Source organism: Euleptes europaea, chromosome 16 (genome assembly GCF_029931775.1).
Source record: "Euleptes europaea isolate rEulEur1 chromosome 16, rEulEur1.hap1, whole genome shotgun sequence".
NCBI classification, from domain to species: domain Eukaryota; kingdom Metazoa; phylum Chordata; class Lepidosauria; order Squamata; family Sphaerodactylidae; genus Euleptes; species Euleptes europaea.
In genome coordinates, this window is record NC_079327.1 from 45,331,069 (window position 1) to 45,353,485 (window position 22,417).

The 22,417-nt window shown below is 42.5% G+C and overlaps 1 protein-coding gene across 1 annotated transcript in view; it reads left to right on the forward strand.

Annotated features, from left to right (window-relative positions):
* REPS2 (RALBP1 associated Eps domain containing 2) overlaps nucleotides 1–22,417 on the forward strand; it is an 87,063-nt gene that overhangs the window by 42,502 nt on the left and 22,144 nt on the right. Inside the window, exons 14-15 of the mRNA XM_056861956.1 lie at nucleotides 5,766–5,824; nucleotides 8,623–8,700. Of these exons, the coding sequence (XP_056717934.1) occupies nucleotides 5,766–5,824; nucleotides 8,623–8,700 (137 nt within the window). The remainder of the gene's footprint in view (nucleotides 1–5,765; nucleotides 5,825–8,622; nucleotides 8,701–22,417) is intronic.

The window sequence follows — 22,417 nt, forward strand, 5'->3', positions numbered from 1 at the left end:
AGTTAATTTCTCTGTATCCCTTTTATAATGGACTCTTTTTTGTGGGCTGCAGTATTGGAGAAGGACCTCTGTGATTGTGGTGTTGCCATTTCCCCTTTGGAAAAAGCTTTGCTAATGTTATGTTCTGAGAACTCTGGATTTTCTTTGGGAATAGTACTTGCATAAGCATTACTTCTTTCAAACAGGTCAAAGATATTGTGAAACAGCAGGGCTTAATGAATATTTCATGAGTAGCTTGAGTTAGAATTTTAGGATTAAAAAACCAGGAAACTAAAAAGCAGGAAACTGGGTCAAACATGCCTGGTCTGAGTGTTTTGCTTGCCTAAAATGCTAACTCCCAGATACAGCATATTTTTCAAAGCTGAACAAGATGTTTTTTGGATTCCCCCCACCCCCCAAATGTAGTTGATTGTAAGTTGACTGCCAGTTGACATTGAAGTGAAACGCTCTGGCATGGCTGCAAGGATAATGCATTCGAAATTTGGGACTTGGATGTAATCCTAGCTTACTCTACTTTAAAACCCCCACTACAAATCACTGTTATTTCCCAGGAGATTGTTGAACACGGATGCAAAGTTATCACTTAAGATACAGAATATGCAAGAAACTTGCTATTGTGCTTGCAGCAAGTTCTTAGTAAATAAGGGCAATGAATGAAGAGGTTTTGAAATTTTGTCCTAGTTAACTAAGAAATGGACCGAATTCATTTAGGAAAATAAAAGTTACACCTGTGTGCAGTATTGGTAACACCTCATTCAAAGCACCTGTACTCTCTCTTGACGCAACCTTGTTAATTTAGACACTGCTTGACACGTGTCAAAGCTCCTCTGCAGAAAGCTTTTGTGCAGAAATGACTGTGTAATCTGCATGCAGACTGTAACATGACAATCTGTATCTGGTTCCCTGACTCCATCACACACATCAGGGAATTGTGATTGCTTACTGTTTCCTAGCACATGTATGATTTGTGTACACACGTAGTGGAACACTGGCATGTGTTGTGATTGAGGTATAGTCATAGAATCATAGAGTTGGGACCACCAGGGTCATCTAGTCTAACCCCCTGCACAACGCAGAAAATTCACAACTACCTCCCCCCCACCCCCCACCCCCAGTTACCCCTACTCCATGCCCAGAAGATGGCAACAAACAAACAAACAAACAAACCCCTTCTAGGATTCCTGGCTAATCTGTCCTGGAGGAAAATTGCTTCTTGACCCCAAAGTAGTCTTTGCACCAGGTAATTTAAACACCAAAATGGCATTGGCACAGGAGTATATGTGAAACAGCCCTTGGAATATCGGTACTTGAGACTTCATAACAGAACGAACCATGTATATATCCAGGTTACAGTCCTTATACTATATAGAACTGTATTTTTTTTCTTCAAAAGGGCATGCACATGCATTATTTGAAGGATATTGCAGGTGTATTATTTGAAGGAGAAGGGAAATTCACACCCCTGGTGCAATGGTTAAGGCTTATCCCTGACTTGATCAGTTGTATTAAAGAGCAGGGAGAATGAAGGCGATCCCACTGGTAAAACTGCCAAACTTATCCCATTAGAAACAAGGGGACAGATGATGTGGCTGTATGGTGGACGGGCTATGCATAGGAATTGGTTCTACCTACAGTCAGACTGTACCTATTGAAAGCAACTGTGGAGCGATTGTAATGCAGAAAAAAATCCCCAAATGTGAACAACTCTCAGAAAAATGGCTAGGTAAGAAACTAAACTTGAGTGTGCTCACAGCATGTCCCTGCAATAAATACTAGTATATGAAAGGGAGAACTTTTGTGGATGTGTTGAAACACACCTAGAAGCTATCATAAGCCAAGACTCATCAACACACATTATTGGCTGGTCTAAATAAATGTCTCAAGGTAGTGTGGTATAGCCCAGTAGATTCCAATAAATGACAAATGTGTCCAGTGACGCCAAAAGAGAATCCGGCTGCAGTCAGGCGAACAGGTAGATAAGCCCCAGAGGTGGTATAAGCAGAAAAGGGGGGGTGAATTTAGCAGTGAAGGGGGGTTTAGGGAAGCCAGTATTTATAGGAGAACAGTAGATGATATTGAACCAATAATGCTCTCTCAGTCAGATCTACTTCACAAAGCTGTTGAGGAAAACATGGAAAAATCATGCACACCACCCTGAATTTCTTGAGGGAAGAGTGGAATATTTATTTATTATTTATTTATTATTTATTTATTACTTTCACTTTATATCCCACCCTCCCCAGCTGAAGCCAGGCTCAGAGCAAGTAATAACACTAAAACCAGCCTATAGGCACAATAAATTTTAATTAAAACTCTAAAACAATAATCAAAACTGTCTTAAATCAACATTTAAAAACCACAGGTGACTGCAACAATGGTCGTCACTAAACTATGGCAGCCAGACAGTCCCCCTAGGTCATACACCACTGGGATCATATGGGGGGAAAGGTAGGGAGGCCAGCATAGATGATATTGCAGCTGTCCTCGATTGTGGTCCTGGTGGAACAACTCCATTTTACAAGCCCTGAGGAACTCTAAGGTCCCACGGGTCAGATGTTGCTCAGGAGGGGGTTCTACCATTCTTAGGGCCAGGGACCACCATAAGTTGTTATCAGATGAACGTAATGTTCTTTGGGGGGGTGTACCAGAAGAGGCAGTCCCTAAGATACTAGGAAGAAGAAGAAGAAGAGTTGGTTGTTATACCCTGCTTTCCTCTACCGTAAGAAGTCTCAAGATGACTTACAACTGCCTTTCCTTCTCCCCCCGCACCACACAACAGGCACCTTGTGAGGTAAGCAGGACTGAGAGAGTTCTGAGAGAACTGTGACTGGCCCAAGGTCATCCAGGAGGCTTCATGTGGAGGAGTGGGGGATCGAATCCAGTTCTCCAGATTAGAGTCAACTGCTCACGTGGAGAAGTGGGGAATCAAACCTGGTTCTCCAGATTAGAGCCCCCTGCTCTTAACCACTGCACAACGCTGGTTCTAGCTAGGTAGGTTGATGTCTCTATTTAAAACTAGATTTGTGTTGGGCTCACAGAAGACACACCACAAACGTGTTTTTTGTATCATGAGAAACTACAAACTTGTGAGTCAGACATCTCTTGCACATATACACACTCTCAGCCCTTCCCTTCCAAATGCTGATGTCCAATCCTAACACTGAATTTATAATAAGAATCAATGCCTTATGTTATTTAATCAAATCATCATAAGCAGAGAAAAGGTTCCTTGTTATATTTTGAATAGGGAACAAAGGGTGAAAATGTTGCACTCATATACTGTTTTCATTTAAAACCTGTCTAATTGTAGAAAGAAAACCACCAGTAACTTAATACATGTTTTTTCTTATATTTAATGACTGTGATTAACCTTTTTATCCTACAGACGTTTTTGTGTGGCTTTTATGGGTAATGTGACCTGTAGCATCTGTAGTGAGATAAGAATCTTATGTTCCTATTAAGCCCTTGGAGGGTCCATGGTTCTGAATTTGTGATTGAACTCAAGTTCAGCAAGCTCACATTGTAATCTCCTCTTGAAGCTTCTCTGTTTGAGGACTGCCACTCTTAGGTCAGTAATAGAACGTCCTGGAAGATTAAAATGTTCTCTCACAGTTTTTTGAAGTGTTGTGATTTTTGTTGTCAGATTTATTCCCATTTATTCTTTTGCCCAATGTAGAGAGTGGAAGAGCATAGTTAACAGTTGATGGCATATATAAAGTTATAAGATGAATAAGTAAATGAGTGTGGCTGGTGTTGTTGGTTCCAGTGGTTGTGTAGTCAGAGTGAATATGGGGACAGAATTGGCATCTTGGTTTATTTCAGGCCCTGGCCCAGAGTTTGTGTTAGGAAGTATGTTTCTGTGGGTGAGAAGTTGTTTAAGGCTAGGAGGTTGTCTGTGAGCAGGAAAAGATGGACTCCCAATGCCTGTGAGAGAGGAGTATCATTGACCAGCATAGGCTGCAGGTGATTAATGATGCGTTGGACCAGTTTGAGCTGAGAACCATATGTGTTCTGTAGTGGTTTCATATGGGCCTATCTTGTAGCAAGTTATCCCATGGTATCATTCTAGCATTATTGATCTGTTTCCTTACTACATCAGGTGGCTATTGCAGTTCTAGTAATGTCTGTTGTAGATCACGCAGGTGAGAATCTCTATCAGAGGGGTCAGAATAGATGTGGTTGTAATATAGAGCTTGGTTGTAGATAGTGGATTGTTTGGTGTGTTTAGGATGGTGACTGGAGGTGTGTAGTTTGGCGATCAGTAGGTTTTGGGTATACAGTGGTTTTTAATCTTCCATTATGTATTTGTATAGTGGTGTCTAGAAAATGTACTTCTTGTGTGGATTGATTCACGGTCAGGTTGATGGTGGGGTGGAAGTTGCTGAAAGCTTGGCGAATCTCTCCAGTGCTTCCTTCCCATGTGTCCAGATGATTAAAATGTCATCAGTAAATCTCAAGTACAAGAGGGGTGTTGACTGAGGGCAACTGAGGAAGCACTGGTCCAGGTCAGCCATGAAAATGTTGACATTTTGTTGTGCCTTGTGGGTGCCTATGGCTGTGCCATTGATCTGAAGGAATCAATCATCACCAAATCTGAAATAATTGTGGGTGAGGACAAACTGGCGGAGCTTGGTAGCAAGGTCAGCTGTTGTGTTGTCAGAGTTGTTGTTCATGATGGCTTGTAGTCCATCTTTGTGGGGGATGTTGGTACATCCATGGTGGCCAAAGTAGTGTTACTTGGAAGATTGCCAGGAGGAAGAAAAGAAGAGTGGTGTGGGGAAGAGGATACAGGAAAAAGTGAAGTGCCCTCGTAAGTCCATGTGGGTTCCCCAGTGCACAACTGGGTCTGGCCTGGCAACCAGCACCACACAGCTGGGCCCGGCACAGCCCAGTGGCTGGAACCATGCAGAGTTTTACCAAGGAGAGGCTGCCGGGGGAGGAAAAGCTTAAGACAGGGGAGCAGATAACAGTAGGTTGGCTAGTGGGTGGGAAGCAGGAAAGGGAGAGGCTATGGGTTTCAAGGGAAGGAAAAATAGTGAGGGAAAGGGGAAATGAGATGCCTGCTGCAAGTCTTTGAGGCTCCCCCAGTTACATATGTATAATCTGTGTGTCATTATAATTGCTTCACAAAGCCTCTTCTTCTCGGCAGTTTTGGTCCCATAGGTTTATGGATTTAAGTGAAGCCAGATTCAGAAATATAATACATGGTCCCACCATGGGTGTTAGCATGTCAGATCATTGGCTCAGAACATAAGACTAAATTGTTTTATGTTACTATAAAGCCCAAACAAGACGGTTGTTGAGTTTCTTCCCTCTTCAATCCCTGCCAAAAATATTTAAAAGCTTCAGCTAGCTCATCCAGAGCCAGAATATCCAATTCCATTCACAGATGTTTTCAGTACAACTGCACTTTTTCACAGCACATTTGATTTTGAATGCTTTCTAATATCCACACATGATATTTCTTCAATTTTTTACCAGGTAGAGTGTTAGTGACAGAATAGAAATCTTGAGGGAAGCTTCATTCTCTTGTACCGCACTACAACACTTTCACTAAAGATGATGCATTGTCTGTGTTTGGTATATTCTTACTGAATATATAACTTTCCGAGGATGACCTAGAACATATGTTGTTCACTTAACAATGCTTTTAACCACAAAATTAGCTTGATCTGAATTGTTGACAAGCCAAAAGGCTCTAATAATGTATTTAGTCTGAAGTTCTATTCAATATATCTGCTTCTTTTGTCTCTTTGTTTCAACAGCTAGGGCCGGCTGGCTACCACTGCCCCCTGCTCTGCCTCCCAGGCCTCTTAGTTCACAGGTATGTGCCGAACTTAAGCAGGAGAATATTGGCTTAGTGTTTCTTTTAAAATGGACAGTGGCCATTAGCAGATTTTTTCCAGATGGGCAAGGAACAATCTTTTGTGGCACAGCCCCCTTCATTGTACTTAGAGCATTGTACTATTAACCAGAGTTCCTTTAATTGTCAGTTATATATGTCAGAGGTTTTAATCTGATGATTAACAGCATTCCAATTAACAGACTACAGATTACTTGGGACAATTCAGACATGGCGAACTGAGTGAATATGGAAGGGGAAAGCATGATAAGGCAAAAGTATTCTGCTAAACAGAATCGATTTTGTTATTTGGCATTTAACTAGTGTGAACTATTTGTGATCAACAATAAAAAAATATTTAATGCCCCCTACATACACTTTGGTATCTTATGCACTTACTTTAGGCCTGGGTCATACATGAGGTAGAATGAGGTGGTAGTATACTGGGGTTGTTGGATGGACAACATCAGATGGTTGGTGGAAAATACTGCACAGGACATGCAAGTCCACAAGAAGACCAAAGTAGGAAAGAGGAATAAGTTCCAGCCAACCATTCCTTACATTTCTCATTTTCTGCTTTCAGGGAGGCTTCTTTTTATATAGATATACAGGGTGGTATTACAAAATATTATTTCCCCAGCTACACAACACCACTGTTGTATGGAGAGGAACCTTCCATTCTGCAGCCTCAGCATTCTACTATTTCATTCTGCTGCATGTGCAGAACAGACTGTCAGTATTGCAACTGGGTGTCCCCAATCCAGGGGGCACCTGGGTGTCCCCAATCCTGTTGTACAATCCTATTATACAAAATAGAGATTTTCTATTTCACAGAATCAGCATTGCTGTCAGAAGGCCATCTAGCCTCTGCTTAAAAACCTCCAATGAAGGAGAGCCCACCACCTCCTGAGGAAACCTGTTCCACCGAGGAACCACTCTGTCAGGAAGTTCTTCCTAATGTTTAGCCAAAAACTCTTTTGATTTAATTTCAACCTGTTGGTTCTGGTCCAACCTTCTGGGGCAACAGAAAACAACTCCACACCATCTGCATTGATCAACAAAGCACATAATCTTTGTGTACAAACAAGTGGGCTACAAAGGGCTACACTGGATATCTCTAAGCTTATTTTAAATAAGGAATGCTACATCTGGAAGTATTTTGCTTTATAAGATATTCAAAGTTATTGTGTATTAACAAGTGGTGACCCTCACAGATGGCAGGGGAAGGATTCCCTGCCATCTTGCCCGACCCCAGCTTCAACCTGTTGATTCTGATCCAACCTTCTGGGACAATGGCACTTCAGTGACAGCTCCCTCCCCCCCATACTGCCCAATCCCACCTTCACCATAGCTGCAGCTCCCTGCCCCCTTAGTGTCAATTCTGCCAGGCTGGTGTGGGTCCCAACTTCAGTGACAGCTCCCTCCCCCCCATACTGCCCAATCCCACCTTCACCATAGCTGCAGCTCCCTGCCCCCTTAGTGTCAATTCTGCCAGGCTGGTGTGGGTCCCAACCTCCACCACCGAGTAGGGCTCCTGGCCTGGGGGGCAGGGAGCCAGGCCAGAATTTTAGGCTGCCCCAGGACTGAACTCTGGAGGGTCTTCTCTTCCCAGCCAGGCTGCCCAGCTCAAGTACTGCCACTGCCTTCCTACAATGGCTCCCCCTCACCACTGCAAAAGAGAAGCATTGCTGCACATGATTTAAACCCCCTACTTTATTCCCCAGCTTTTAAGATTTTTTTTTTGCCAACCTGCTTCCCCACTTCCCACCCCCTGTTTGCAGGAACAACTTTCTGCTCTCCATCTGGCCCCAATCCACTGTATCCACAGATCAGGGTATAGTTGGCTGTCGGAATATAAGATTTTCCTATTGTTATATTCATTTCAGCTGCTTCTGTTCAAACATCTGTGTATGTCCCATATTATTTTCTTAACCTTGGACCTCACATTAGAGGGAAAATAAGGCATTGTAACCAGATTATTAAACTATAAAAGTAAAACTTGTGCATGTTGCACTGGCTTCTCCTCCATGCACTGTACATCCATGAAATCCTTGTTCTATCTTCCATTCTCAAAGTACAGAAGTATTTCTCCAACACTTCTTTCAGCTCTAAAGGACTTATTCCTGCTTGCCACTTAATCATAACAGTTTATCATTTCTATCTATCTTTGTCTATTTTCTGCTTTCTCCTCAATGGGGACCTAAAGCAGCTTACAATACAGCAAGAAAATACAACAGAAACAACCAGGAACAGGAGGGAGGCTTCTGTGCCGAGCAGATCTTCCCTCTCTCTGCTAGGCAATCTTCTTTCCATCTTTAGGCTATGATCATAAGGCTAAACACTGAAGGACAAGAGCCCTTTGGCTCATGCCTCTGCGGACTCTGGGGCTAGCGAGCAGAGACCAAACTCTGAGATGCTTGCCATAGGATTTTCCCCAGTTCCTCAGCTTCTCCTGCTATTGTTCTTTATAGTCTTAATTACAGCCCCCCAGAAAACAAGTCCCAAGTTGGTTCTTGTAGGTTATCCGGGCTGTGTAACCGTGGTCTTGGAATTTTCTTTCCTGACGTTTCGCCAGCAACTGTGGCAGGCATCTTCAGAGTAGTAACACTGAAGGACAGTGTCTCTCAGTGTCAAGGGTGTAGGAAGAGTAAGTCCCAAGTTATTTTATGCAAGTAAAGCTCAAATGGAACCTCATGACTCCTTTCTCCTGTCTTCTGCTCATGGTCATGTAAAGATGGGATCTCTGCAGGTATACCTATGTGTGTGCTTGTGTCCTGCAGGTTTCTCATCACATCACAAATGCTGAACCAAATGCTCAAATTAAATCAAGCTACAAAGACTTCAGACTGGAAGAACAGGTACAGCTTTAAACTGTAAGCATAGAATTGGCATGTATGTTTCTCTGTGTCTCTTGCTCAGGGTTTGTACAGTAATTGAGGGGTACTTGGTTTGTTTAAATTGTCAGAATTATTGTCCTGAATCAAAAAGTAAACAAACCCAAATTTAAAGATATTACAAGACCAATAGTATTCACATTTACTGAGCAGTAGGTCCCCTTGATTTTGGTGAGGGTTGCTTCCAAATTAGTATGCAAAGGACTGCAGCTCAACATTGTTTATACCAGAGCCAAAGATTGGGGATGGTGGTATGATGAATTGTCTAAGTGTTGGGGAATTGTATCACTACTGTCAGAAAGGTAATACTTTCCGGACTCTTTGCCTGTCTGGTCTGCATGTCCCCCAAAATGCAAGTAAGTAATGGATGCCTCCCCATCCCACCTAACCTGTGTAAAAGAGATACAAAACAGATGAAAGTACATAAATAAGAATGTATAAGATTGTGCCATTGTTTACACAGTTAAATACTCATACATGTGTGGGATTCTGGAGCTATTCTTCCAGTTTTAAATTCTCTTGAATTTCAGACAGCTTGATTCCTAGATCTTACATAATAATTCAAATGGTTGTACAGCCAATGCTTGTCTTGGTAGCTGTGGTTGGAAATATGAACCGTTTGCATATTAACCTCCTGTCATACCCTTGCAGCCTCCATCTAGGATTGTTTGGTAATGCCTGGTGTTGGGAAGAAGAGCAGGGAATTAATCTGTTGGAAATTGTGAAGAAGCTATGCATACATATTCTGTTCCCCAAATGCTTCTTTGAGCACAACCATGGGTTTTGTTCTAGCTGCAGAATGAAGCAACAGTGCCATGGTGGCTATATAGATATTGTCCTGACAGGTTCCACCATCCCTTTTTGAATGCAAGCTCTGTTTCTTGTTGAAAGAAATTCTGACTATTTCCACTTGTGAACAATGGGAGGCAATACTGTTTTATATCCAGCTATTCACTGCTTCCTTTGATATTTTTTATGGATGTATAAAATCTTGGCATTTTGGCTATGACTAAACATAAGTCTTATCTCTCTCCCTCTCCCCCCTCTCATACACTCACAAACACACACATATTATGTGCCTGGCCATCAGAATGTGCTTTAAAGTGGTCAAGATGAAACAAGCTTGTTAAACTTCGTAATTGAGCACTGCTTTTCTTAAGTACAGCGATCAGAGTTATAATAAGCATATAGATTGCATCACTTAATGTGGCCCTTGGCTTAAAAGGGCATACATATGTCCAAGTGGGAGAGATCTGTTTTCACACTAGGAGAATGATGGAAATGAATCAAAGGGAGGGAGAAATCCTGATGTGATACATTTTTATCTCTCTCTCTGCATTATAACTGGTTTTCTATATTAATGTAATATTCACCTTGCCCTTTTAAGTATTATTAACTGTCTAGAATTCTTGGGTTTTATTTGTATGCACTATATAGTTGAGCATCACTTTAATCTGAGGGTTTTAATTTTGCATGGAAGATTTGTGGCCATTTGGGTTACACTGAGATTGGGGAATACAGTCCTTTGTCGCAGCTTCCATGACCAGAAGCTTCTGTATCCCTAACATGCATTTCTAATAAAAGCTGCTGCTATATCTTGTATGAATGAGCTTTTCAGATACTTCTCACCCAATAAAATACTTGCACAAGCAGTTATTTGTACCTATTAAAGCTGATTCATAATGGATGCATTAGCTTTATGTTTTTGCTGGATCTGCCTAAGAGAAATAGGTGAATTTTCTCTCGGTAGGTCTTTAAGCATGCTTAATAATGCTATTTTTGTGAGGTTTTTTTTAAAAAATGTCTGAAGCTCTGCATCTCAATCTGGCAAAGCAGTGTTACCATATTTGGTTATCATAAATCCCAGAGAGGTAGCCACGTGCAAGAAATGACAGGCATTAAAGGGCTGTAGTTGAAAATGTGCATGCCAAGAAAACTGGGAAACAAGATATCCATGTTGATATGGAAATAGTAGAAGCCAGTGATGGGGGAGCTATAATGTTTGGTGCTAAACAAGACCATAGATATAGGAGCATTTTAGAATACAGAAAATCAGTGGGATGCAGTTATCATGGACAGAAATTCTGTGGTAAGGGCTAGAATGGGGCTTACTGTGTTTTTGTATGTCAGAGGGCATAGAGTCCAATAAACTAGAAACTTAAGAGGAATACATGCCTCTGCAGAACCTTTATGGAAAGAATATCTGGCCCAAAAGGAAATGTACAAAGCAATTCTAAGAATAGTTGAACCTTTCTATCTCCCACTTGACCAGGACTCTAATGATTATCTTGGAAAGGAGATAGAAATAAAGGAGGCAAACAAAAGAGAAACATGTAATAATGTAGGGTTGCCAACCTCCAGGTCGCCCCTTGATCGCCAATATTTATATGGTACATTTTGAGAACTCCCATATTCTATACAATAATCCATATAGTAATAACATCCTTTACTATCGGAGATTTTTGGATGATCTTTTCTTTATTTTTAAGGATATTTCGACTTTCCAAACCTTCACTGATTGGCTCAATACTAGGGACCCCAATATACAAGTAACTAGAAAGGCTAATCAAACTGAAATTAGGTTTCTAGACACCGTTGTCTACAATGATGGAACAGGCTCATTGGGAGTTCGTCCCTTTAAGAAACCTACAGATCGCAACACGTTGCTTCATTATGAATCTTTTCACCCCATTCCCCTGCGTAATAACTTACCATATGGACAGTTCCTTAGATTAAGAAGAAATGCATCTACCTTACAAGATTTCACTAAAGCGGCTGATTCCCTTACTAAAGACCTTAAGGAAAGACAGTATCCAGAAGCCGTGATTAGACAGGCACGACTCCGAGTGGAGGCTCAACCGCGCACAGAACTCTTAAAGGGGAAGTGCAAACAGACTAATAGAGGACTCTCTTTCTCATTACAATATACCTCGCTCACACCTTACCTTAAACAAATCCTTCAACGCCATTGGCACATAGTCAGTAGCTTACCCAGATGCACCGATTTTCCTCGTATTGGCTATAGAAGGACAACATCAATACAGGATCGGCTAGTTCATGCCGATATCCATATTCCACAAGGCTCTAATCTCCCTACCGGAAATTTCCGTTGTGGACATTGTTCTTTTTGTCAATTTATGTTACCAGTTAAGGAACACATCAATCCCAGTACAGGTTTTAAATTTAATATTAAAACATTCAACAATTGTGAATCGCACAATTTGATCTACGCGATCAAGCATGCCAACTTTGGTATATCGGGAAAACCAGTCGCCCAATCAAATATAGGATTGGGGAACATCGTTCCCGGATCTGCAATAAAACATTCGAGGCCCCTCTGGTCCAGCACTACATCGAGAAAGGCCACAATGACAGGGACATGATGTTTTTTGTCATTTGGAGATATGAAAAACATAGATATAATCAGGTTGACATTCATAGAATCATAGAATCATAGAGTTGGAAGGGACCACCAGGGCCATCAAGTCCAACCCCCTGCACAATGCAGGAAATTCACAACTACCTCCCCCCTCCACACCTCTAGTGACCAGAAGATGGCCAAGATGCCCTCCCTCTCATCATCTGCCTAAGGTCACAGAATCAGCATTGCTGACAGATGGCCATCTAACCTCTTCTTAAAAACCTCCAGGGAAGGAGAGCTTACCACCTCCTGAGGAAGCCTGTTTGATAGACTACTTCTCCAACAGGAGGCAAAATTTGTCCACATTTTCCAGACTCAATACCCCAAAGGACTGAATACATCTTGGGATTTATCTTGTTTTATTTAAACATTGTTTCTTTAAATTACCCCTACCATTAAGTGGCTATGCAAGAAGCACCTTCAGCTGTCATCATTCTTTGACGCTATTTCTAGTCCCTCCACAATGTCTCAGTAGAGAATTTCTCTCATTCTGACATGTGAACAAGCCACTGAGCTGTCCATGTATGAATATATATATATATATATATATATATATATATATATATATATATATATATATATATATATATATATATATATATATATATTGCTAGATAAAATGCATTATATTTATAAAAATGTGCATAAAATATGTTTAAAATGACTAAAATGTATGCTATTTAAAAATGTTTTTGCTGTAAACTTAACAAAACAACAGAAGGGCAAAACCACAAATAGTATGCCAAAAGTGAGCGTTGCTATCAAACTATCAACAAGTATATCAACAATAAAGTGCAGGAATATAAGAAACTAAGTACAGCTTATATACAAAGTACAAAAGTTATACAGCTTATATGCAAAATACAAAAGTGTCCAAGGTAAACATTCCTTTTAGGTGATAATTTGTTTTTTATAGGAGTGCCTTCAGGGCAATCCACCAGCTTGCTATGTAGCATGCGTCCTTGGACATATGATGTTGTTTTTGGGTTCCCTTGACCTGTATCAAGAGTGTAGGCAAGCTTGCTATGTAGCATGCGTCCTTGGACATATGATGTTGTGTTTGGGTTCCCTTGACCTGTATCAAGAGTGTAGGCAAACAGGGATCTGGTAATCTTCCTGTTTCAATGGTTAATCTTCCTCAGGTAAGGCTATATATTAAGGGAACATATCATAAGAGCTACTACAATATATAATTTTGTTAAGTTTACAGCAAAAACATTTTTAAATAGCCTACATTTTAGTCATTTTAAACGTATTTTATGCACATTTTTATAAATATAATGCATTTTATCTAGCATTATATATATATATATACCTAATGAAAGACTCCTGCTTTGCTGCAAGGCATAGTTGGTTATTAAACCCCCCAGACTTAAAATGGGATTTGTACCTTCTCCTACAAAGGTACTAGCCTTAAATGGCTTTCTGGACTCCAGCCACCACCTGGAGGTTATGAATTTTGCATATAAGCTGTACAACTTTTGTACTTTGTATATAAGCTGTACTTAGTTTCTTATATTCCTGCACTTTATTGTTGATATACTTGTTGATAGTTTGATAGCAACGCTCACTTTTGGCATACTATTTGTGGTTTTGCCCTTCTGTTGTTTATTATTCATAACCTCCAGGTGGTGGCTGGAGATCTCCTGTTATTCAGCCAATAGAGATCAGTTCACCTGGAGAAAATGGCCACTTTGGCAATTAGACTCTATGGAATTGAAGTCCCTCCCCAAACCAAACCCTCCTCAGGTTCTGCCCCCAAACCTCCTGCTGGTGGCGAAGAGGGACTTGGCAACCCTAGTAATATGGCTGATTTCAGCTACCCTCCTATTTGCCTAGTACAGTGATGGCGAACCTTTTAGAGACCGAATGCCCAAACTGCAACCCAAAACCCACTTATTTATCGCCGAGTGCTAATGCGGCAATTTAACCTGAATACCACCCCCAGAGGGGGCCCAGAGGGAGAGGCTAGGGTTGCCAAGTTCCTCTTTGCCATGAGTGGGAGGTTTTTGGGGTGGTGCCTGAGGAGGGTGGGGTTTGGGGAAGGACTTCAGTGCCATAGAGTCCAATTGCCAAAGTGGCAATTTTTTCCAGGGGAACTGATCTCTATTGGTTGGAGATCATTTGTAATAGCAGGAGATCTCCAGCTAGTACCTGGAGATTGGCAACTAGTTCCTTAGTGTTTTCTCGCTACATATCAAGACAAATGGAAAGGTGTTTGGAGGATGGCTTGTGGGCACTTCAAAGGTGGAATAGGACTGCACGCCCCTCCACCCGCACAGACCCAGAGGGTGCTGGAGAAGCTGCTGGAGGGAAAGAAGGAAGGAAGGAAGGAAAGAAGGAAAGGGAGGGAGAAAGGGAAGGGAGGGGGAAAGGGAAGGATGGGAGGGAGAGAAAGAAAGAAAAAGAGAGAGAAAGGGAGAAAGAAATGGAGCGAGGGAGAGAAAGAAAAGTAGGGAAAGAAAAGGACAGAGGGAGACAGAGAAAGAAAGAGGCCATTTATGCATGGGAGGTTTTGCCTTGGATTTGCCACTCTCCAGATGCACATTTTCCCCATCTGGATTCTCAAAACTCTGCATGGGGACTTACTGATGAGTTTTGAGAATTTGGATGGGGAAAATGTGCATCTACACACACGGCCCCCCCTCCTCCATCAGCAGAGAAGTGGGGGGCGTGCACGCAGAACAGCCCGCAGCACACGGGGCGCCGGGAGGCCCTTCCCTTCCTGCGGAGGCTCGATGTCCTGCCCCGCTCCTACACACCCATGGAGGGCTGGGGCAGGTCCTGGGTGAGGGAGAAGGAGCTGGGAGAGGAAGGGTGAAGGGGCAGGAGAGGCAGAGCAGCCCAAGGAAGGCCAACAATGCGGCGGTGTGGCTCAGGCCCACCAGCCAGCTGGGCAGCGAGCAGGAAGGCATGCAAGGAGAGAAGGGGGGAAAGGGGGGAATGGACAAGGGCCCAGAAGCCTTCCCCAATCAGGCACCAGCTGCGAAGGGGGAAGAAGGGAAGGGGGACAAGGGAAAAAGAAAAAAAAATCCTGCCCTGCTGACTGCTGCCCCCACCCAGCCTGGCCCACCGCCAGCGAGGGAGGGGAGGGAGGCGCCCCAGAGCCTCCGCCGCCACCAGCCCTGCCGCTGCGCCCTTTGCTTATGGACGGGGCTGGGTCCTACCGCATCCCACGTGCCAGGGGCAAGCAGCAGGAGGAGGAGGATCCCCCGCCCGGCTGGGCCTCGCCGCCACCGCCTCCACCCACCCCTTTCAGAGTGGAGCTCCAGCGGAAAGGAGGCCCATATGGCGCAGAGGGAAGGAGGGAGGGAGCCCAGCCTAGCTCAGCACCCCTCTCTGCCTGCCTGCCTGGCTTGCCCAGGCCCCTAAGCCCCCCGCCCAGAGGGGATCTCCCACCCGGCCGGCCTGCCCCGAGGGGGGGATGCGGCGGTGGGGCGCGGCGGCAGCAGGCTTGTGAGAGGCGAGCGGGGTGGGGCAGAGGGCGCTTCCTTCACGCCCACTGGCCAGCACGCCCCTCCAACTGCACAGGCCCAGAAGCCGCAGGCCATGCCGAGTGTGGGCGCTCGGCTTCTGTTCCCCACTCTCCCACCCACCTGGCCGGCCACGCACTCTCCAGCAGCGGCAATGGCGGCGGCTTCTGTGGGAGAGTCCGGGGGCCACCGCCAATGATGTCGGAGGTTCCCCACCCCTGGGCTACAGCCTCCCCCATCCGGGGCAGGGCAGATCTGGAAAGGCCAGCTGCTTGCAGGAACCGCGCGTGACGGCAGAGAGGGCTACGCGTGCCGGACGTGGCACTCGTGCCATAGGTTCGCCAACACGGGCCTAGTAAATGACAAAGAGACAAAGCATAAATGACCATGCCTTGGAGCATGGAACCAACTAGAAGGGAAGCAACAGTGGACTTAACCCTGAGTGGTACTCAGGACTTGGTAGGAGATGTAAGCATTGTTGAATTATTTGGAAACAGTGGTTGCAATGCTATTAAATTCAGCATTTATATAATGGGAAATAATGCCAAAAATTTAACATGGGCATATTTTATTTCAGAAATCGAAACCGCTAAAAAGGGGGATGAGGTAATAGTGAACTAGAAGTTGAAAGAGAGTAGAGAGGGTAAATCTCTTCAGGAGACTTGGAAGCTATTTAAACTCACAGAGAGAGAATGTATACCACAGATTAGGAAATGTACATTCACATCTAAGAGAATGTCTACATGCCTGATAAGCAGAGTCCAGAAAGCCAATATTTGGTCCATGCAAGGAGAGTCCCTTGAAGCTACGCTGTGAATTTGGTGACTCTACTTTGAACCCCCTCCCCGGGGAGAATTTTAAAAGTACTCGCTTTTTACAGTTTGTAATGGCTGCCTGCTTTCTCACCCACGAATCGTGGGATAACTCAGTTTCTTATGAATGCTTGCAGTGTTCCTGCACAATTGTGCATGCCCATTGCAAGTATTTATGGGAAACTGAGTTTTCCCATGACTCTTGGGATGGATGAGGCCATTACAGACTGTGAAAAGTAAGTACTTTTAAAATTCTTCCAGGGGAGCATTTTTGGAGGTAGAGTCACCAAATTCACAGCATAGCTTCAAAGGACTCTCTTTCCATAAACCCCAAAGTTTGGTAAAGTCTGGGACAGGGGGTCTGATTTTTTGGGGTCTGGAAGGGGTCACCCCCTCCCATAGAGAAGTATAGTAAAGTTTACAATGCTTCTCTATGGAGGAGGGGGTCGACCCCTTCCAGACCCCATAAAATCAGACCCCCTGACCCAACCATCAGAAACGTTTGGGGTTCATGCAAGGAAAGCCCCTTGAAGCTACCCTTAAAATTTGGGAACTCTACTTCCAAAAATGCCTCCCCCAGAGCTCATTAAAAAAAATCCCATAGGGAATAGCCTTGGGAAAGCCAAAGCCAAATACCTGTTTGGCTAATTTGGTGATTGGCTAGTCAGCTTTGGCTTTATTCCCACATTTTGGTATTTGGTAAAACTGAAACATGAATATTGCTGAAACAGCTAATTTCGGGTTTATTTTTAGTTCACGTTTATTAATATGCACAACCCGACTTCAACTCCATCAGCAGCGCGCCAAGCCTCTCTCACTTTTAATTTCTAATTAAAATTATTTAAAATATTGTTTAAAATTACATTTAGGCTATGTGTATAAAGTGTATATAAAACACATATAAAACATAAATGAATTTTGTGTTTAGACTTGGGACCCATCCCCAGGATATCTCATTATGTATATGCAGATATTCCAAAATATAGAAAGATCCAAAATATGGCACACTTATGGTCCCAAGCATTCCGGATAAGGGATACTGAACCTGTACATTATTTTAATTTATTCCATAAAATAAATACACAAGTATAAAATAGCTTTGAAAGTGGAGAAGAACACCAGTTTCCTACTGTGTCATAGGGGTTTGCTAAATTCTGATACAGTGAAAACACGTTTTGTCACTATTTTTAACATATTTTTCTTAAATGGCTGTTCTATTAATATAGCCATAGAAGAATACACATTCTGCCTTCCATCTTAATTTAATCTAGTTGCAATATTTCCATGACCTGGCTAGCCCAGGCTAGCCTGATCTCATCAGATCTCAGAAGCTAAGCAGGGTCAGCCCTGGTTAGTATTTGGATGGGAGACCACCAAGGAATACCAGGATTGCTGTGCAGAGGAAGGCACTGGCAAACCACCTCTGCTAGTCTCTTGCCATGAAAACCCCAAAAGGGGTCGCCATAAGTCGGCTGCGACTTGACGGCACTTTACACACACACACAATATTTCCATTAAGGTCCTATTCATTGCTTTGAAAATCACTAAACCCCTTGCAATTTATATACATTACTGTTTTTGCCCCAGACCTTATCGCGGACTCTCAGACGGCTCTAAAGAGAAAAAGCTTATCAAAATATAAGGCTTGCAGAGAGCCAGTGCAGGGACTTTTTGACAGCTTGTTGCATTTGCATCCCTAAAGGTCTCCCTTCTGTGTGATCACTGTCAGCTTCTATGGCAAGTTGTAAAATTAAATGGGTGTTTCTCTGTGCTACAGACCAGGTCCTCAAACTAAAAAGAAGAGGCTTGATTTCACTGCAAATCTGACTTGGGAAGAAAAATGGGTTTGAAGCACCTACATTAGAAACATTAAGGGGGGAATTTTTGCCTAATTAATAAAAGAATAAAGGTTTTGCTAAATTTCTGTTCTGTCCCTCATCTACTCCTTGGTTACTGTTTTGCTTACATAAATATTGCCCTTCAGTATCTATAAGCCTGATTCTGCTGGATTGCTACAAAATATGTTTACTTGCAGCAAAACAGTCACATACACACCCTTAAATTGGCAAAAATATATCAAGGGGCTAAAGGAGATTGTTGGATATGTGGTGCTGTCAAGGCAAATTTTATCCCTTTATGGTAGGAATGCATACGATTGCTAAGGTGATCTCTCAACATATAAGGATAGAGTTACCATTATCCCCTAAGGTTTTCGTGTTAAATTGTATGGATTTCTTTCCTAAAGAAGTTCACAAATTTGTGCTCAATGCTGTAACATTGGCAAGGTTAATACTTGCTGAAAATTGGAAGAAGAATATAATTCCGAAGAACGAGGAGTGGTTGGAGATATTAGCGGAGTGTATTACTCTATGTAAACTAACCTGTGTGTTATGCAGCAAAATGTCCAGGAAGTTTGAAAAATTTAATATTTTTTCTGTCTGGAATGAGAAGTTAAGTTTTTGCTTGTATAATTTGATGTTGATAGCAGTTCTGTATAAAGTAATTTGCATTTTAGATCCTTGTATATATTTGGTTGGGGGAGAAGGCAGAATGGTATAGTCTGATCTCATCAGATCTCGGAAGCTAAGCAGGGTCAGTACTTGGAAGGGAGACCACCAAGGAAGGCTCTGCAGAGGAACACAGTGGCAAACCACCTCTGCTTCTCACTTGCCTTGAAAGCCCCTTGCAGGGGTCGCCATACGTCAGGTGTGACTTGACAGCACTTTACACACACACACACACACACACACACACACACACGGTTTGTTTTTTAATATAATAAAAATAGTCACTTGTACAATTTCCACACATGACAGTATGTGCCGTATTTTTTCCTGTGTAGGGAAAATGCTGTGTGCTGCCACCCTGAACAAGTTGTGGGGAGAAAGTGTGTGCCTGGTGCAATTATGCATGGCTGGCCTGTTATGTTAGCAGGATGTCTGAATCAGTTTTAGTTCACTTTGTAATTTATAAGATTCCTATGTGGAATTCATGGTTGCGGCGTCACAGTACATGTGTGTAAAAGGATTTACACTGCATACACACCAAAAAGCCATGGTGAATCATTGCGACTATATGTATTAATTTTGTAATGTACAGAGCATCCTCCAGTAGAAATAGAAAAGTTTAATATAATCAGTCTTGCTGTTCCCATTGTTTCTCTAAGCCAGCATCTATTCTTGTTTCACTTCCCAAATATTGATGGGTAGCCCCGTGGCACAGAGTGGTAAGCTGCAGTAATGCAGTCCAAAGCTCTGCTCACGACCTGAGTTCGATCCCGACGGAAGTCGGTTTCAGGTAGCCGGCTCAAGGTCGACTCAGCCTTCCATCCTTCCGAGGTCGGTCAAATGAGTACCCAGCTTGCTGGGGGTAAAGGGAAGATGACTGGGGAAGGCACTGGCAAACCACCCCGTAAACAAAGTCTGCCTAGAAAATGTCGGGATGTGACATCACCCCATGGGTCAAGAATGACCCGGTGCTTGCACAGGGGACCTTTACCTTTACCTTTTACAAGTTATTACTGGTGTATTAAATGTATCACAGCCGATAGTGTTCATATTAGGTTATTCCAGCACATGTACTCCTCAACTGGCTAAACTACCTGCCATCTTTGGAATTGCCAGCTTTAGCCAAATCAGTACTAGGTGTGTGACATGTGCATATATGTATATGGCTGTTTATGCGTGTTCTCATTCAAAGTGTTGTGGCAGTTTCCACTAGGTGGCACTTTAAGAACATTGCAGCCAGTCAAACCAAGTTCCTTATATCTCTTTCTTTCATTCAAAGAATATTTTTGCATGAGACTCCATGTAGTAGAGTCGTCTGGATTTGAACGGGGCATTCCACAGTGGAGTACATTTCTCGTACTAGTGACAAAAGGCAGAACAGTAACCACCTAACTGGTGCTTCTTGTCATATTCAGGTCCTCTGGGTTGTTTTTCTGGCCTGTTCTTTCTATGTAGAAGGGAAGGGGACACCTTGTAATCAGAATAAGGCAAGTTAAATATGTAAGAATGGTGGTGTAAATATACAGTATGGGCATGGTCCTAAATAAGGGCATATACTCTTAGTTCTGCATTTAGAACTCTTTTACTGATAGCATTCTGTGTTGTGGCTTTTATTTTCCCCCAGAATGTGTAAAACAGAATTCTTCAGGAGGGCATTTTTCTAAAGGGACATAGGCTGTAGTTTATGGCAATTTATTCTATGCATTTCTAATTATTACTGTGTTTTCTAATTTCCATAGTCCAGTTTTTGCATTTCATGTATCATGTTTTATACTGTTGCAATAAGACTAAAACCCAGAGTTAAAAAACAATGTTTCTCATATTTGATAATGTTCCTGATGCATTGTTAAATTCTGTAATCCGCCTTAAATTTCAGCAACAAAGGCGGACTATACATTAAATAAATAAATACTACCAAATTCAGGATACTTTCAAACTGGAAGAATAGCTCTCGAATATTAATGGGTTGTTCCCATGCATCCCACACATATATGAGTATCTAATTGTGTAAGCAATGGCATGATCATATGCATTCTTATGAATATTCTCCCATCTGGTTCTTGTAGGTTATCCGGGCTGTGTGACCGTGGTCTTGGTATTTTGAAAGAAAATACCAAGACCACGGTCACACAGCCCGGATAACCTACAAGAACCAATGAACTCTGACCATGAAAGCCTTCGACAATGTTCTCCCATCTGATTGCATCTCCTTCACACAGGCTAGGGCGGATGGGGAGGCCTCCATCACTTAATTTGCTTTTTTGTATATATGAAGACTGGCCAGGCAAGGAATCCAGGAAGTATCACCTTTCTCATTAGGATATGAGACTTAAAAGAACACAAAATACCTGAGGTTTGCTGAAGCTTTGAATGATGTACTCACAATGGAAAGGTTCAGGAAACAATCTGAGCAGGGGTGCTGGGTTTCTTAGTTGGTATCATTTATGGCATTCTTGATATTTACACTGTACATCAACTCAAGTAACATGCCAATTAGAAACAAAATATGTTTTGTTCTTCTTGTTATGCAGTTTTGTAAGTAAGGAGTTTGGGGTGATACTTTTAAACGCCATAAAAGTGACGTTGGACGTTTTGCCACGTTTTCAGAAAAGCAGATTTGTGTAAGTTCTGAATGCCTTTTTAGGAGTCCTGCTGATATGAACAACTTGTAGAAAGTACACAAGATATATAGAAAGGAGAGGAAGAGCGCGAGATATGCAGCTGCAGTGTGTTAGCTTGTTAAACTTGGCTGGAATCTGAAGGCAGAAACATGCCCAACTCTGGGGAATCTCATTTTTAGAACCATTTATCCACTTTCCCTGACTTGCCTTTTCACCACAATCCATATCCTTTTTTCTGACCTTTTATTTTGCGCAAAAGAATATGCCTCATGGAGCTCTCTGGGACTGTCAGCAGCGGTTCTCTGTGAATCATCCAGATTCTGCACTGTGATGCTGAAGACATTTTCAGATTAGCAGTGTATTCAAGTATGGCTTGTATAAGTATATATTGGCTCTATTACATACGCATGGCTGCACATGCAATTTACACTTGTGGTGTGTATTAAATGATGTTTGCACAGCTGACACAATGCATTCTATGTTGGAGACAAGTGTAAATTGTGATTCAGGCACCTGTGCTGAGTCACTCTAGATGAGTAACATATCATTCATTTCTATTTAACCAGGGCTGATTTCCATTGAGAGGGGTTTTTTCCCCCATGGTGGTTACGCTGCCAGTGCAACTGTTGTTCAGTTTTTACTTGCAATAGAGATTCCACACAGCCCAGGGTAATCTGCTTTTTCACCTTTGTAAATGATGGTTTCTCTTTTACACCAGGTGCAGATTAGATCATGCTCCCTCACACGCATTGTCATGATTCTCTGCGTACTTCTTTTTAAAAAATGGTGCATTCATAGTGCTGTTCAAGAACAGTGCAATGGTGCACTCTTAACACACACACATATT